The sequence below is a fragment of the Dasypus novemcinctus genome, chromosome 9 (genome assembly GCF_030445035.2).
Source record: "Dasypus novemcinctus isolate mDasNov1 chromosome 9, mDasNov1.1.hap2, whole genome shotgun sequence".
In the NCBI taxonomy this organism is placed as follows: Eukaryota; Metazoa; Chordata; class Mammalia; order Cingulata; family Dasypodidae; genus Dasypus; species Dasypus novemcinctus.
In genome coordinates this window covers 77,048,371-77,062,021 of record NC_080681.1, presented here as the reverse complement: position 1 = coordinate 77,062,021, position 13,651 = coordinate 77,048,371, and the positions used below count along the sequence as shown (strand labels likewise).

General features: G+C 39.8%; 1 protein-coding gene across 1 annotated transcript in view; it reads right to left on the bottom strand.

The window, feature by feature from the left end:
- USP24 (ubiquitin specific peptidase 24) overlaps positions 1-13,651 on the bottom strand; it is a 149,374-nt gene that overhangs the window by 5,994 nt on the left and 129,729 nt on the right. Inside the window, exons 59-65 of the mRNA XM_058303514.1 lie at positions 13,003-13,105; positions 11,344-11,465; positions 10,208-10,321; positions 7,031-7,096; positions 4,533-4,599; positions 3,087-3,165; positions 717-792 (exon numbers count right to left, since the gene is read on the bottom strand). Of these exons, the coding sequence (XP_058159497.1) occupies positions 717-792; positions 3,087-3,165; positions 4,533-4,599; positions 7,031-7,096; positions 10,208-10,321; positions 11,344-11,465; positions 13,003-13,105 (627 nt within the window). The remainder of the gene's footprint in view (positions 1-716; positions 793-3,086; positions 3,166-4,532; positions 4,600-7,030; positions 7,097-10,207; positions 10,322-11,343; positions 11,466-13,002; positions 13,106-13,651) is intronic.

Here is a 13,651-nt window from a genome sequence, read left to right as displayed (position 1 = left end):
GACTGTTTCATAGAGAATTCCACTTCCACTTTCAAGACCTCCATAAGATGCTGCTTCTTACATAATCATCCCTACTTTTTTTTTTAAACATTTTTTTTTTAAGATTTATTTAATTTAATTTAATTTTTTAATTTATTTCTCTCCCCTTCCCTCCCCCCACCCTGGTTGTCTGTTCTCTGTGTCTATTTGCTGCGTCTTCTTTCTCCACTTTTGTTGTCAGCGGCACGGGAATCTGTTTCTTTTCATTGCGTCATCTTGTTGTGTGCAGCGCCATTCCTGGGCAGGCTGCACTTTCTTTCGCGCTGGGCGGCTCTCCTTACAGAGCGCACTCCTTGCGCATGGGGCTCCCCCACGTGGGGGACACCCCTGTGTGGCAGGGCACTCCTTGCGCGCATCAGCATTGCGCGTGGGCCAGCTGCACATGGAGTCAAGGAGGCCCGGGGTTTGAACCGCGGACCTCCCATGTGGTAGACGGTGCCCTAACCACTGGGCCAAGTCCGCCGCCCATCCCCACTTTTTTACCCATCGACTTAAGACTCATGTATTAAGACATTAATTTAATGCATACAGGCAGTTATAAACTGTACTAAAGTAATATCTGGGGTCTCAAAATACTCTGAAATCACTTCCCAAATTATGTTCAAGGGATTTTTTTCCTGATAAGATGCTATTATTGAATCCTATGTTACAGACAGAAAAGTTTAAAATTCAATTACCTTTTTTTGTAACCACTGTACAGCCCAACTCCAGTGATGGGAATTCTCCTTGAAATATTCTTTAGCAGCAGGACACCTGGAGATTAAAGGATATTTGTATCAGTCAAGTGCTTTATTTCCAAATACACTTTTTTTAAAAAAAGATTTATTTTTATTTATTCTCCCCTGCACCCGTTGTCTGCTCTCTGTCCATTTGTTGTGCGTTCTTTCTGTGTCTGCTTGTATTTTCATTAGGCGGTTCTGGGAACTGATCCTGGGTTGTTCCGGAATGGGAGAGAGGCAATTACTCTCTTGCACCTTATTATGCTACTTATTATATTCTGCTCCTTATTATGCTATGTCTTCTTATTTTCTCTCTTCTGTTGTCTCTTGTTGTGTCTTGCTGCGCCAGCTCTCTGCACTGGCTAGCACTCCTGCGCGGGACGACATTCCATGCATGGGCCGGCACTCCGTGTGGGCCAGCTCACCTTGTGGGCCAGCTTGCCCTCACCAGGAGGCCCTGGGCATCGAACCCTAGACCTCCTATATGGTAGATGGGAGCCCAATTGGTTGTACCATATCTGTTTCCTTCCAGATTCACTTGTTTAATCTCCAGTGCCTTTTTATTTTGAAAACAGCATTTTCATTACAATTTAGTTCCCTTTATATTAAATTTTTACCCTTTTTTGGTTTAGACAAGTAATACATTCACATGTTAAACTTCAAAAGGCACCAAATGGCAAATATGTAGCCAAAGTCCCCATCTATCTCTAACTCCCAGCCACTTGATTCTACTAAAATATAAAGTTGGAAAAGGAAAAATAAAACCAAAAAACCCTATAGTGATTTGGGTTATTGCTATTAATGTGTGCATACAGATGGGTATGTGATGGATGTAGAAGTATTAAGAAAAATGTCTTTGGTTTTTGCCTCTTATCATTAATGTTTGGACTGAGTATCTGCTGTTCTCAGACATACAATCTGGCCCCAATATTACTTAGAGATGCTACTCGTAGGCAAGCACTTAGGATAAGATGCTGCCAATATCAAGCCTTAATGAACCCACAATTGTGGTAGAATGACACCCATCTGTGTCCACAATGCTGTCATCCGGAAAATGCATGTGTGTGCTCCAATACAGCAGATTAAGCCCAACAGATTTCTTAACCTTATTTTGGTAGGAGTCCCAGGATGACAACCCATGTGTTTGAGTCAGCGCAAATCTGGAGCAAAGTAAATTAAGCTATGAAGAAGGCTTGGCAAAAGGCTTAGTGATGGCAGAATAGTCTGGCTGACTGTCCTTAGTCGTAGCTCAATAACAGTGGGTTATCACATAGCCACTCTGATCTTTTGTTTGCCTACATACAAAATAAGAGTTTAATTAGCTAACCATTATGAACCTTTGCTTTGAAGTCAATCAGCCTGTGTTCAAGTCCTAGCTCTATGATTCCAGGCATGTCACTTAAACCACCTATGATATGGGACTAAAAATAGGACCTATCTTTAAGTTTCTTGCAAAGATTAAATGAAATAATAAAGGGAAAGTACTTAGCGCTGTGTGTGAGTTCATAGGTGCTCAAAAGCTATAAGTAACATGATATTCTCTTTTTTTTCTTTTCTCCCCCTCACCCCGCTGTTCTTGTTTGTTTTTTTGCTGTGTCCATTTGCTGTGTGATCTTTTGTGTCTATTTCTCTTTTTGTCTTCTCCTCTAGGATTCATTGGGATTCGATCCTGGGGACCTCTGATGTGGAGAGGCTCCCTGTCACTTGCATCACCTCAGTTCTGTCACTTGCATCACCTCAGTGGTTTCTGTTGCGTCTGGCCTTGATTGCCTTGACTCTCCCCTTCGTCTCTCTCTCCCTCTCTCTTTTTGTGTCATCATCCTGCTGCATGGCTCACCGCATGTACCTGGCTGGCCGCACGTGCACTTGGCTCACTTTGTGGGCACAGCTTTACCGGGAGGCCCCAGGGATCAAACCTTGGTCCTCCTATATGGTAAACGGGAGCCCGATCACTTGAGCCACATCCACCTCCCATGATTTCCTCTCTTGAGAGAAGAATTTGAAATTGGGGACCTGGAGCCTGAAAGAGTCCTTGAGTGAAGGTTCATGAACTCTTGCTGTTAAGTTCCCCAAATCTGTCTTGATTCCTGCCCTTTACTGCATCAGGTGCCTGGCTGTTGAGCTTTTATCTCTTGGATGATATAAGAGCTGCCACTTTTTTATTGGTCCCCGCTTCACACCTTTTTGAGATAATCTGAATAGGCTTCTGTACTGTCCAAGCAAATGTGACTAAGCCAAGGCTCTTGTGGTACTAAAACAAGGCAAATTTTTATCTTGTTGTATTTGACTTGCAAATAAAACATCCCTGTGTTTCAAGCCAGTACTTACTTTTGAGCAAGAGTTACAAGAAATTTAACACACTGGTAGCAGCGACTGCTGTCCACATGATTACTGTGGTGCATCAAAGCTGAGGGAAAAAGAGAGGAAGTTTCAATAAAGCACTTCCTGAAAATAGGCCCAAGGAATATCAAGCTCTTGTTCTGAAAATTTGCAAAACTATTTTGATAAACAGATAAGGAACAACTTAGCTAGAAAGAGGTTGGTGCTTGCCTCAGCAGGAGCCCCAAATTCTAATGGGTAGAGACACTAAAAAAGTAGCAGTGGAATTGTCCTCAGTGATGTTGCAGTGACAGATACAGGATATTACATATCTTGCCATAACTTACAAAAATGTGTGGGAGAGAGTTTAAACTATAGTGTGAGCTATAGTCCACATTCGGTAGCTATGCTCCAGTATGTGTTCATCCATTGCAGCACATGTACCACACTAATGAAGGATGTTGTTAATGTGAGAACGCGTGGGAGGGGTAGGGAGTGGAGCATATGGGAATCCCCTACATTTTTTATGTAACATTTACATAATCTAAGTATCTTTAAAAAAAAAAGGAGTAGTGTGAAAGTTAGACTTCTAGGAGAATTGAAAAGAACTAAAATTTATCCTGGCTTTGGGAATAGCAGTTATAAACCTGTAGTTTAACAGATGGAAAATTCAGTTCAACGGTTTCTGAGCCCCTGACAAATAAGACCTGTCCCCTGCTCCTGAGGCCCTTGTGAGCGTGAGGTTCCGGGGGCCAGGGGGCTGCTGTGGGCGGAGCGCGCCACTCCACGGGGGGTCTGGAAGCTGCAGCTACAGAACTTTCTTGCTTAAAATCTCCTTTCTGTAATGAAAGGAGGCTCTAAATCTTCTATTAGTAAATAACAACATCTAAAATGACTCAGATCAACTGGAAATACAGGTAGATGGTGGGAGCTGAGTAAGAATTTCTTTCAATGAAATATTTTCTAATAAATAGTTCATTAAAGTCAATTTAGCTATCTGACAAAGTTATGACTAAAAAAACTTTGAGTAGGTAATGGAAATCTGGATAAATTCATGCTACATTTTAAAAAAATAATGGCATTTCAAGAGCTTGGCAATGATTCCCTCCCCGATGGCTACAGAGTGGAATGATAAGTTGACTATACCAGACAGTGGCGTTTAGCTTGTTGAAAAGTCACAAGACCCCTGAATCTTACCTGACCTGGCCAAAAGACCCCAAGCTGCAGCCTGCTGATTAAAAGCAGGAGAGGGTCCATGACTATAAGGTCCTCTCTGATTTAATTCCCCTGACTAGAATGAGGGATCCCAATGGCCCTAACCAGACTCCTTATGTAATACTCTCAACCTTAGGAAAGAGCACAGGGAGGCTGATTTGTCTGTGAAGAGACTGGTTAGAACATAGATTATCCATGTATTTACTTAAGACGTTTATTAATAAGGCAAGGCATACTTGCCTAGCAATCCATTTTCTGTCTCAAACACAAATTTGACTCGCTCTACTTGTATGGGATCTTCAATGACCTGTAAAAGGAGAGAAAGAAAGGTTGGTGAATGAAAAAAAGGAACTTGTGTGGTAGCCATTGGTACTCATATGTCTTAAAAATACCTTAAATTTTAAACTGAAGATTAAAGGCTATTAATATTTGTTAAAGATTTATTCATTGCATATCTATGTGCTCCCACCAACTACCAAGAAATACATTTCATGATCCCAAGGGTAAGAGACTTGTCATCTAACTTGTTGACTAAAAATGTGTAAAAGTTTTGCTATGATACAGGCTCTAAACGTGCATGTGAAGACTCTGGCCATGCTACATAGAGCTGGATCTATGTCTTCCTCGCTGCTTGTACTACAACCCATTTTATGGTAAGTAGTAAACTGTATGGGGTTGTGGTTGACCAGATGAGTAATATACTGTTCTACTACTGAGGACCAATGATCTTCCAAAGTTTGAAAAAAACACTAGGATGGAAAGGACCACAAAGATAAGTTTTTTTTTTTTTAATTAATGACATACATTATTTAGTTCTTTATTCAAAACCCTTTCTTTAATGCTAAGGTCCCTAAGTTTAGGGACCTACCTAAGGGGAACACAGACCTCTCTCTTTAAAGGTGCTCCTGGGCTAGTCTCTCTCATCGGCTCATAATGAGTCCTCAAATTCTACTGATTCTCTTCCCAAAACACCTCATGGTCTGTCCTTCTCACTCAGATTTTTGCCACCAATTCTTTTATGGTCTCCCAATTCCCAACTTTGCTTCTTTTGTTTGTCCTTAAACAAATGCAGAGGAAAACTGCTAAGACACAAATCAGGTGATGTTACTCTCCTGCGTTAAACCCTTCTGTGGTGGTAAATACCCCAGAAAAAACATGCTCTTAAGTGTAACGGGTGTGGACCCATTGTAAGCAGGACCTTTTGACTAGGTTACTTCAGTTAAGGTGTGGCCCACCTCAGTCAGGATGTGTCTGAATCCTATGACTGGAGTCCTTATAAACTGAGTGAAATTCAGCTAGTCAGAGAAGAAAGTCATAGGAAGGAAGAGGCGGGACACTGGTGGAAGCTGGAAGAGAAGGGTGAGACCAAGAGATGCTGCCCTGTGCCAGAGGAGCCAAGTACTGCCAGCAGCCAGCCCCAGGACACCAGTCTTTGGGGAGAAAGAATCACCTTGAAGATGCCTTGATTTGGACTTTCTTTTAGCCTCAAAAGTGTAAGCTAATAAACTCTCATTGTTTAAAGCCAACTCATTTTATAGTATTTGCCTGAGTAGCGTAGGTAACTAAAACACTTTCCATGGCTCCCTGTCATTGACAGCAGTGGAAGCATACTTGAATGCAAACAGAGGCTAGGAAAACAACCGAAATGAGCACAGCGGGGAACTGGAGAACATGTCTTACCCAAAGGGAGGATGCTGCCATTGAGCTAAGTGACTGTGGCATGCTGGAAATGGGACCAATATGGCTAGATGGCCTAACTTAAGGAGGTACTGGCGACAACCCGGGACCGCAAATGTGGGAAACAGGTACTCAACCACTTGAGCTACACCGGTTCCCCTAACTTTTTAAGATAGGCTGGAATTCAGAAATCAAGTGAAACATGAAACAGGCCAAACAAAACAAGTCTATAGGCTGAACTTGAACATCAGACCAACAGTGTGCCTCCACTGGCTCATAGCATTGGTCTCTGAACCGCTTCCTGATCTGGTTTGGGTTACTTTTCCCAGGCTCACCTCAGTTCCCACTCCTTTTTCTGGTCATACCATTTACTTATAATTCACTGAGCTCCTACGGATTTGGTGGAGAGCATGGAGTTTGGGGCCAGTTGCCTGCCTCGGATTCCAGCTCCGCCACATATTTCTTGGTGGCCTTGGATAAATCACTCCATTTCTCTAAGCATAGGTTTCCAATAATTCTGTATATTTTACAGATTATAACTGTTTTCCCATGCCTGCTTTTCACATATCTGAAATTGGGATGCATCTTGTAATCAATTACATTTCAGTTTCATGGCTCTTAAATTTTTTTTTAGTAATACATAAAATAATGCACGTTTATACACTCAATGGTGTCTTAGAGTTGATGAACCACAGAGCCAGTGACTTATTTCTGAGGGCTATCACGAGGTTTCAATGAGATAATGTGTGTGCTTAGCACATACCTTGTCCTTAGTGAGGCTTCAAGAAAGGTTAACCAGCACGATTACCCCTTTTCTCTCTGCACTATAATTGTTGGTATACTTCCTGACTCCCTTCCTAAACTGTGAGCTCCTAGGAAGTATTTCTGCTTATCTCTAAATCAATAATGCATACAGTACATGACCAATATGTAAGAGGGCTCAATATATGTATACCAATTGAACGGAAAAACAATAAAGGGACAAAAGACTTTTTATTTCTAAACATACGCTGACTAATAATAAACACCTAGGTACAAGTGAATCAGAAAATTTGACTTACCAATATCTCATGAAGTAGTTGGAACGTATTCTTTAACTCATGGGGTGGAGCTGTTTCTAGTTGATTCTGAAACATTTTTAAAAGCATAAAAATTCCAATAGCTCTTTAGTAGAAAGCAACATTAGAGCAGGAATTATGATTCAAGCTCTAGTTCTACCACTATCTGGCTGACCCTAGGCAAGTTATTTTTCTGGGTCAAGGTTTTCCCAAATACCAAATCCAGAGATTGAAATAAACAACCTCTAAGGTGCCTTCCAGCTTTAATACTCTGTGATACTTTACTATGAAAGTATGAGTGAAGAGAAAGGAAGATGGGAAAAGAAGGAATTTTAAGTTACTGAAAAGATTCAGATTAATATTTTATTTTATTTATACACATCCTACTTTGTTCCAGAAAACGCTAGTGTAGCTATGAGAATGCAACACACCCTGAGGTAAATACGTTATGAAATAAGTATAGGAGAAAACAGGTGTTTGAAACAGAAAAATCTCCCAAGATACACTAAGTGAAGAAACAAGCTACATAAAACTCACATTCCTTTGTGCATTTTAATAAGCTTATACATATGTATGAATGTGTATGAATACTTTGGAAGGATACACAAGAATCTATCAGATGAGACTGTAAACATGGGGATATGGAGGAAATTAACTTTTTGCGTATAACCTTTTGTCCTGCTTACATTTTTATCAGGTGCAGGTACTATGGCAAAGACTGAAAGGTGCCTGCACTCAATAAACATTCTCTCTATGAACCCAAAATCACTCTTGTATTCAGTGTGGGACCACAGGGTGACCCTGAGTTTCAATCGCTCACAGAGACTGACAGAGCAGAAATACTGAAAAAGCCTAGGGCCCTGAGGACCAAAGAGCAGCGACAACATCCTGGTCTGTGTCTTTTCCACTCTCCTTTTATATAAGAGGAAAAGTGAACTGCTATTCTTATTTTAAAGCCCTGCTATTTTATTTTTTGTTATATGTAGCTGAACTTAATTTTGATAGAGAAATTTTATAATAATAAATAGAATTCAAAGACTATCAAAGCAGAATAGTATACAAGACATACAGCTGCTAAAAAGAATGAGGTCAAACTACAGGCATTGAGAGGATATGATTTTCAAGATATAGTGTTAAATGAAAAAATACATTAACAGTATGTACAATATGTCACCATTTATGTTTTTCAAAAAGGACATATGTGCACACAACCTGCATCTACAAGCATAAATATCTCTAGAAGGACCTAGAAGAATCTGGTCAAGGAAAGAGAACTGGGAGTCAGAGGAGAGGTGGAAGGGGACTTATCTTTCCGCTGTATGCTCTTTTTCTTCTTCTTTTTAAAAATTTGTACGTGTTATTTTAATTTAAAAGAAAAAGTAAGAAATACCAAAAGTTCTTATACAAAAATGAACTCAATAGGGCCCTACCAGTTGGACAAGAAATTCAATTGTCTTTTCTAGTTGCTGATTCAAAAGAGAAACATGGTGAGTTACAAGGCTCACAGAGTCCCTCTAAAAAGCCCACTAGTCTGTTAAGCAGAAGAAAGGTATTTCCTGGTCCCAAGACCAGAGAAAAATGAGTCCCACTGATTTAAGAATGGGAAGCTGGGAAACAAGATGGATGATGTCTTCAAATATAATTCCATATATTAAGTGAATAATGAGCTTTAATGTAAGCTGAGGGTATAATAGCAAACTACAACTCATTAAAAATACTTCTGTGGTAGAAAAGGCCACTGCATTCTGACACTATGCTTCCAAGATGCCAGGTGTGGTACTAAGTAAGCACTTTATGTATCACGCCTCAGTGAATCCTTACAACCTGTGAAATCAAGTAATGTCTCCCCTCTCCCATCTTGCAAAGAAGGAAACTGCCCAAGGTCATATAATTAGTAAACAGTAAACAACTCTGAAACAGATCTGTACAAAAGAGGCCAAGGACAAAACACATTTCAATAAGAACCTGTGAACAAAAACCACTAATCACCTGATACTAGTTAACATTAGATGTACTGGCATTATAAATACTGCTGTAGGTAAGGTCTGGTAGAAATTCTGCGGGAGCAGTAAATGTATACAGTATAAATTTCCAAAAGAAGCCTGGAAGGAAATGTATCGATGTGACAGTATTGCTCCCTGGGGTGGGTGGAGAAGAGGGGACAAAGCTGGTTGGCGGTGGTCAAAGAGGACGCTGGCCTTACTTCTATGCTTTAATTTTTGAGAAAGAAAATGTAGTCAAGAACAATATCCATGAAATTAAAAATTAATGATTAAAAAGAAGTTAATGACATTTTGCAGGCTTAAAGTTTTTTCCAGTCATACCTAGAAAGACAGTAAATAATATGATTAAGAGCATAGATCTCGGAGCAAGACCGCCTGGGTTCAAATTCTTACTCTGTCACTTGTGACCTGGGACAAGTTACTTACTCTGTGCCTCAGTGTCTTAAACTGTAAAACGGTGATAATAATAGATGCTGACAGGACTATTTGAGAATTAAATGAATTAAATTATGTGGCATGCTTGGAACAGTGCTTGACACCCAATAAGTGTAATACAAGTAACAGTAATTATAATATTAATCAAGCCTTCATAATTAACCATATATATTTTAGAAGGTGGGAAAAATCTACTTCGTAAATGAAATATTGCCCAGGGAAATAATCTGAAATTGGAAAAACATTTTTGTACGATAACGGTCATGACTGCATTATTCTTATTAACTACTCTTAGCCGTTAAAAACTGAACACAATACAATTGTACATCACCAGGAAGGGGATGGTTAGGTACATTATGTTACACGAGAGGATGAAATATTATAGACAGATAACTTTAAATGATATGGAAAATATTTACAATGTCAAGTGAAAAGAAGATACAAAATCTGAAAGACAATGAAATCTCAATTATGTTAAAATACAAGCATAGGAAATAAAAGGGCAATATAACAGGATGTTCATGGTGATTGTCAGTGAATGGTTGGACTATGAGTTCTTTTATTTTGCTTCATTTTTGTCCCTGCATTTTCTAAAACAAGCTGATGCTATTTTTATGATTTGGAAAAACAATTAAGGTTACTTAAAAAAAGCATATTGCCTTGGAGCAAAGGTATACTCTCCTACATTTGGGATCTTCACTGGATGCAATCAGGCTATCACTAGGTTTCACTGAGGTCTTACCTTAATGAAATGCAGCATAGTAAAGGAAAAATGTTCATTACAGAAACAGCAGTACACCACCATCTCAATGAGTGCCAAGAGTGAGCCTGTCAGCTCTCGCAAAGCAAACATCACCTAGGGGGAAGACACAAAAGGAATAAACTTACTTCTTGTCACAGTTCACAGTCAATCAGTTGTTACTGGTTTTAACTGAAATTTATCCAGATTTAAGACTGTCAACATTACCTAAAAATAGGGTTTCTTAACTGCTACAGATCTACGGATAGATTTCAGTGTCTGGGCCTTTTTTGACATTTAATACAATTTTGTGCAAATATGCACCATTTTTGGGGAGAGAGTCACTTTCACCAAATTTCCAAGGTAAATGCCCCTGAAAGGGTAAAATAATCACAGATTTAAAAAAAATGTTGAATTTTAAAAAAGCAAAATGAGATATGAAGTTCAGCATTCTTGATGTAATTTTAAAAACCAGTATGAGATATTGTTCAAAAGACTTGTACATATGTAAATCAAGTTGTGGAAGAAGGATCAGTAGATTAAATTCCCAGGAGGGGGGAGTGGACATAGCTCAGTGACTTGAGTGTCTGCTTCCCTCGTACAAAGTCCCATGTTCAATCCCTGGTACATCCTAAACCCCCTGCCCCATATTCACAAAACTGATGGGAGGGGGTTGCTCTGAGAGAAGGGGGAAGGACTGGGAATGAGCGTGGGCCACGCAGAGACCGGATGACAGTGTTCCGCACACTCCTGGGCTTACAAAAACTACGTGTGGTTAGTTAGCCCAGAGCTGCAACAGTCCAGGACTAGCAGCCCACGAAACCACCAACCCTCTGATCACAAACTCAGGGATTCTGACCGATGAGGTCAGAGGCCTGGAGGGGCAATTAGCTGGGCTGGACCTGGAGTCCCATTCTTGGTCACAGAGAGCACTAATAATCTTCTCAACTGATTATTTCTTTTCTAATTTGAAATAAATTAACTTGAAAGAATCATTTCTTCTCTTAATACCATCTGTAGGTTTGGAAGCCCACTCTCTCTCATTAGAGTAATGTGCAAACTATAACAACAAAAGACATTTTTCCTCAAACAGGAGAAAATTATTAAAAGAAAATGACGTTAGGAAAACAAGTACATACCTCTAATAGGTAAGGTTTCCCTTCAGACAAGAAAAGTAAGGCTTCTACTTCCTCATGGAGGGGTAGCAGAGGGCTTGACGGAGCAATGCTAATCGGTGGCCTTTGTTTAAATATACCAGGAGCTTTAGGAGACCAAAGAAACAAAACAAAACAAGACCAATCTCACTTGGTGTTATTTCAGGAAATAATTATCTATAAAGGTAATGTGATTATCTTAAGATTCAGACACACACTTGTTGAGTACTTATGCTCTGGCCCCTTACAGTCTAGAAGGGAGGACACACATGTAGACAAAAGAAAATGCTTATCCATTGCCTCATGGATGCCTAAGCAGTAGGTGTGACCACTAACATCTCTGTATTCCCAGTGATTTCCCACCCAAGACAATCTTCAAATATAAATAGTATATGGAAAAAATGCCCAAAGCTGCCTTTGAAGAGATCCTGGACAAGCACACTTTTGTTCCTCCAACAACTGTTGTCCAGTAATGGTCAATACCACCTATGCTAAACAAAATCAACCTATATGGCAGGTGTTACCCTCTTCGCTAGAAAATAAGGATCCATTCTCTTTATACTCTTTCTTTTCTTTTTTTTAACAAACCTTTCTGAACTCACAAATTAGGTGCTTGTCTTTTTGGATGACTACATTAGTGTTTGGGAGATGAACTCTACCTGACATCCTCCAGAGTTCCTTTAGAGAGTTAACAAGCACTTCCAGATCAGGGTGATGCTCTGCGATCTTATCTAGTTTCATGTCTTCACACCTTCCTGGCCCGGGGAAATTAAAACTCTACTTCAGGGGAAGCGCAGTAGAGTATAAAGGATGAGAGGCCAGGCTTTGGGGTCAGACTGCTTATGTTCACTTACTTGCTGCTGGACACTTATTAAGGGTGAGGCCTTGCAAAGTTACTAAGCCTCTGTTTCTTAGGGTCCTCATCTCTAGAAAGGGGTACTATCTCTCCGAGGCTGGCTGTGGGTTTTAAACACAATCACTATATTGCAAGCCCCTCATAAAGACTACCGTAATACACAGAAGGCACTGAATAAATCTCAGCTGCCTTTTGTATTATTCCTGTTAATGTTGCTGATGCTGTCATGACAGGGCTTAGGAAGAGCATGCAAACAGTGCACAAATAGGTTAGCCTGCTGGATAACCACGGAGGGACAACTCTGGTCTTTGTTGTATTAAGTGATGACTGTGCTATTGGTACTGGGTGGCAAAGCAAAAATGCCAACTCTATTTTATATTCAAAGATATTTTAACAACACAACTTACATCTGAAACCCCCTTTTTAAAAATAACTTTTTAAAAAACATTTATTACACTTGGAAGTTATGTTTTTAATATTCCCAATTTATATTGATGATCACAAGGTCAAGTTCATATGATTATGAGGCTCCAACAGCATGCACCTTGGTTATTTTCCCCACTATGCCAGTTGTGCCAATTATTAGTGATGAATTAAATTTGAATTAGCCTTTAATCATGGAGTTGCTTTCTTTAATACTTACATAACCCCACCCCCCAAATAAATGATTTACTTTGTTTTATAAGCAAGTGATACCCCATTGATTACTAACATGATAACTCTCCATGTTAAGACAAATTCAATAACTCTTAGTTTTTCTGATGTACTAAAGATATGTTAAAACTTACCAACATTCCTTTGGGAAGAGACATCTGAATGCAGAACGAGCAATGCCACTGTATTGTGAAGATTCCCAAATTCCCGGGCTTGTGCTGAACTCCATCGACGTATCTGTTGTCAGAGAAGATACAGTGGACTTTAGTGCTCTGGTTAAAAATAACATGAAGAGCAAGAGAGAAGATTCGCTGCTCCATGATATTTTGGATTACTAACACTTCTCAAAGCTGGACAGAAGACCTCAAAGTATAAGGAAGTCACGGACTTTCCACCCTGGACATACTCATATTCTAAAAAAAATCCATTCATGTGCCCAATTTGTGTATTCAGTGCTTATGGTGTGCCAGGAGGTTTTTCTGTTCATCAGTAATGGGAAAAACCTCTGGGGCAGGAAACCTGGAGGTCTGGCCATAGCCCTGCCACACTCCCTGCACTGTACGGATGTGGGTGAGCTCTTTACCCTAACAGGTGTCTGACCTCATTGTGCAATGGGAGTGACGATGCTACCTGTTCTGCCGAGTTCATGGATGCAAGGATTAAATGAAATATTAAAAGTGAAATTGCTTTCAAAAGTAAAAATGTGCACCATAAATACATGACAATATTAATTATATGTACAGCTGAATTAGAATGAATTTAAATCAGTCACTGCCAACAGTA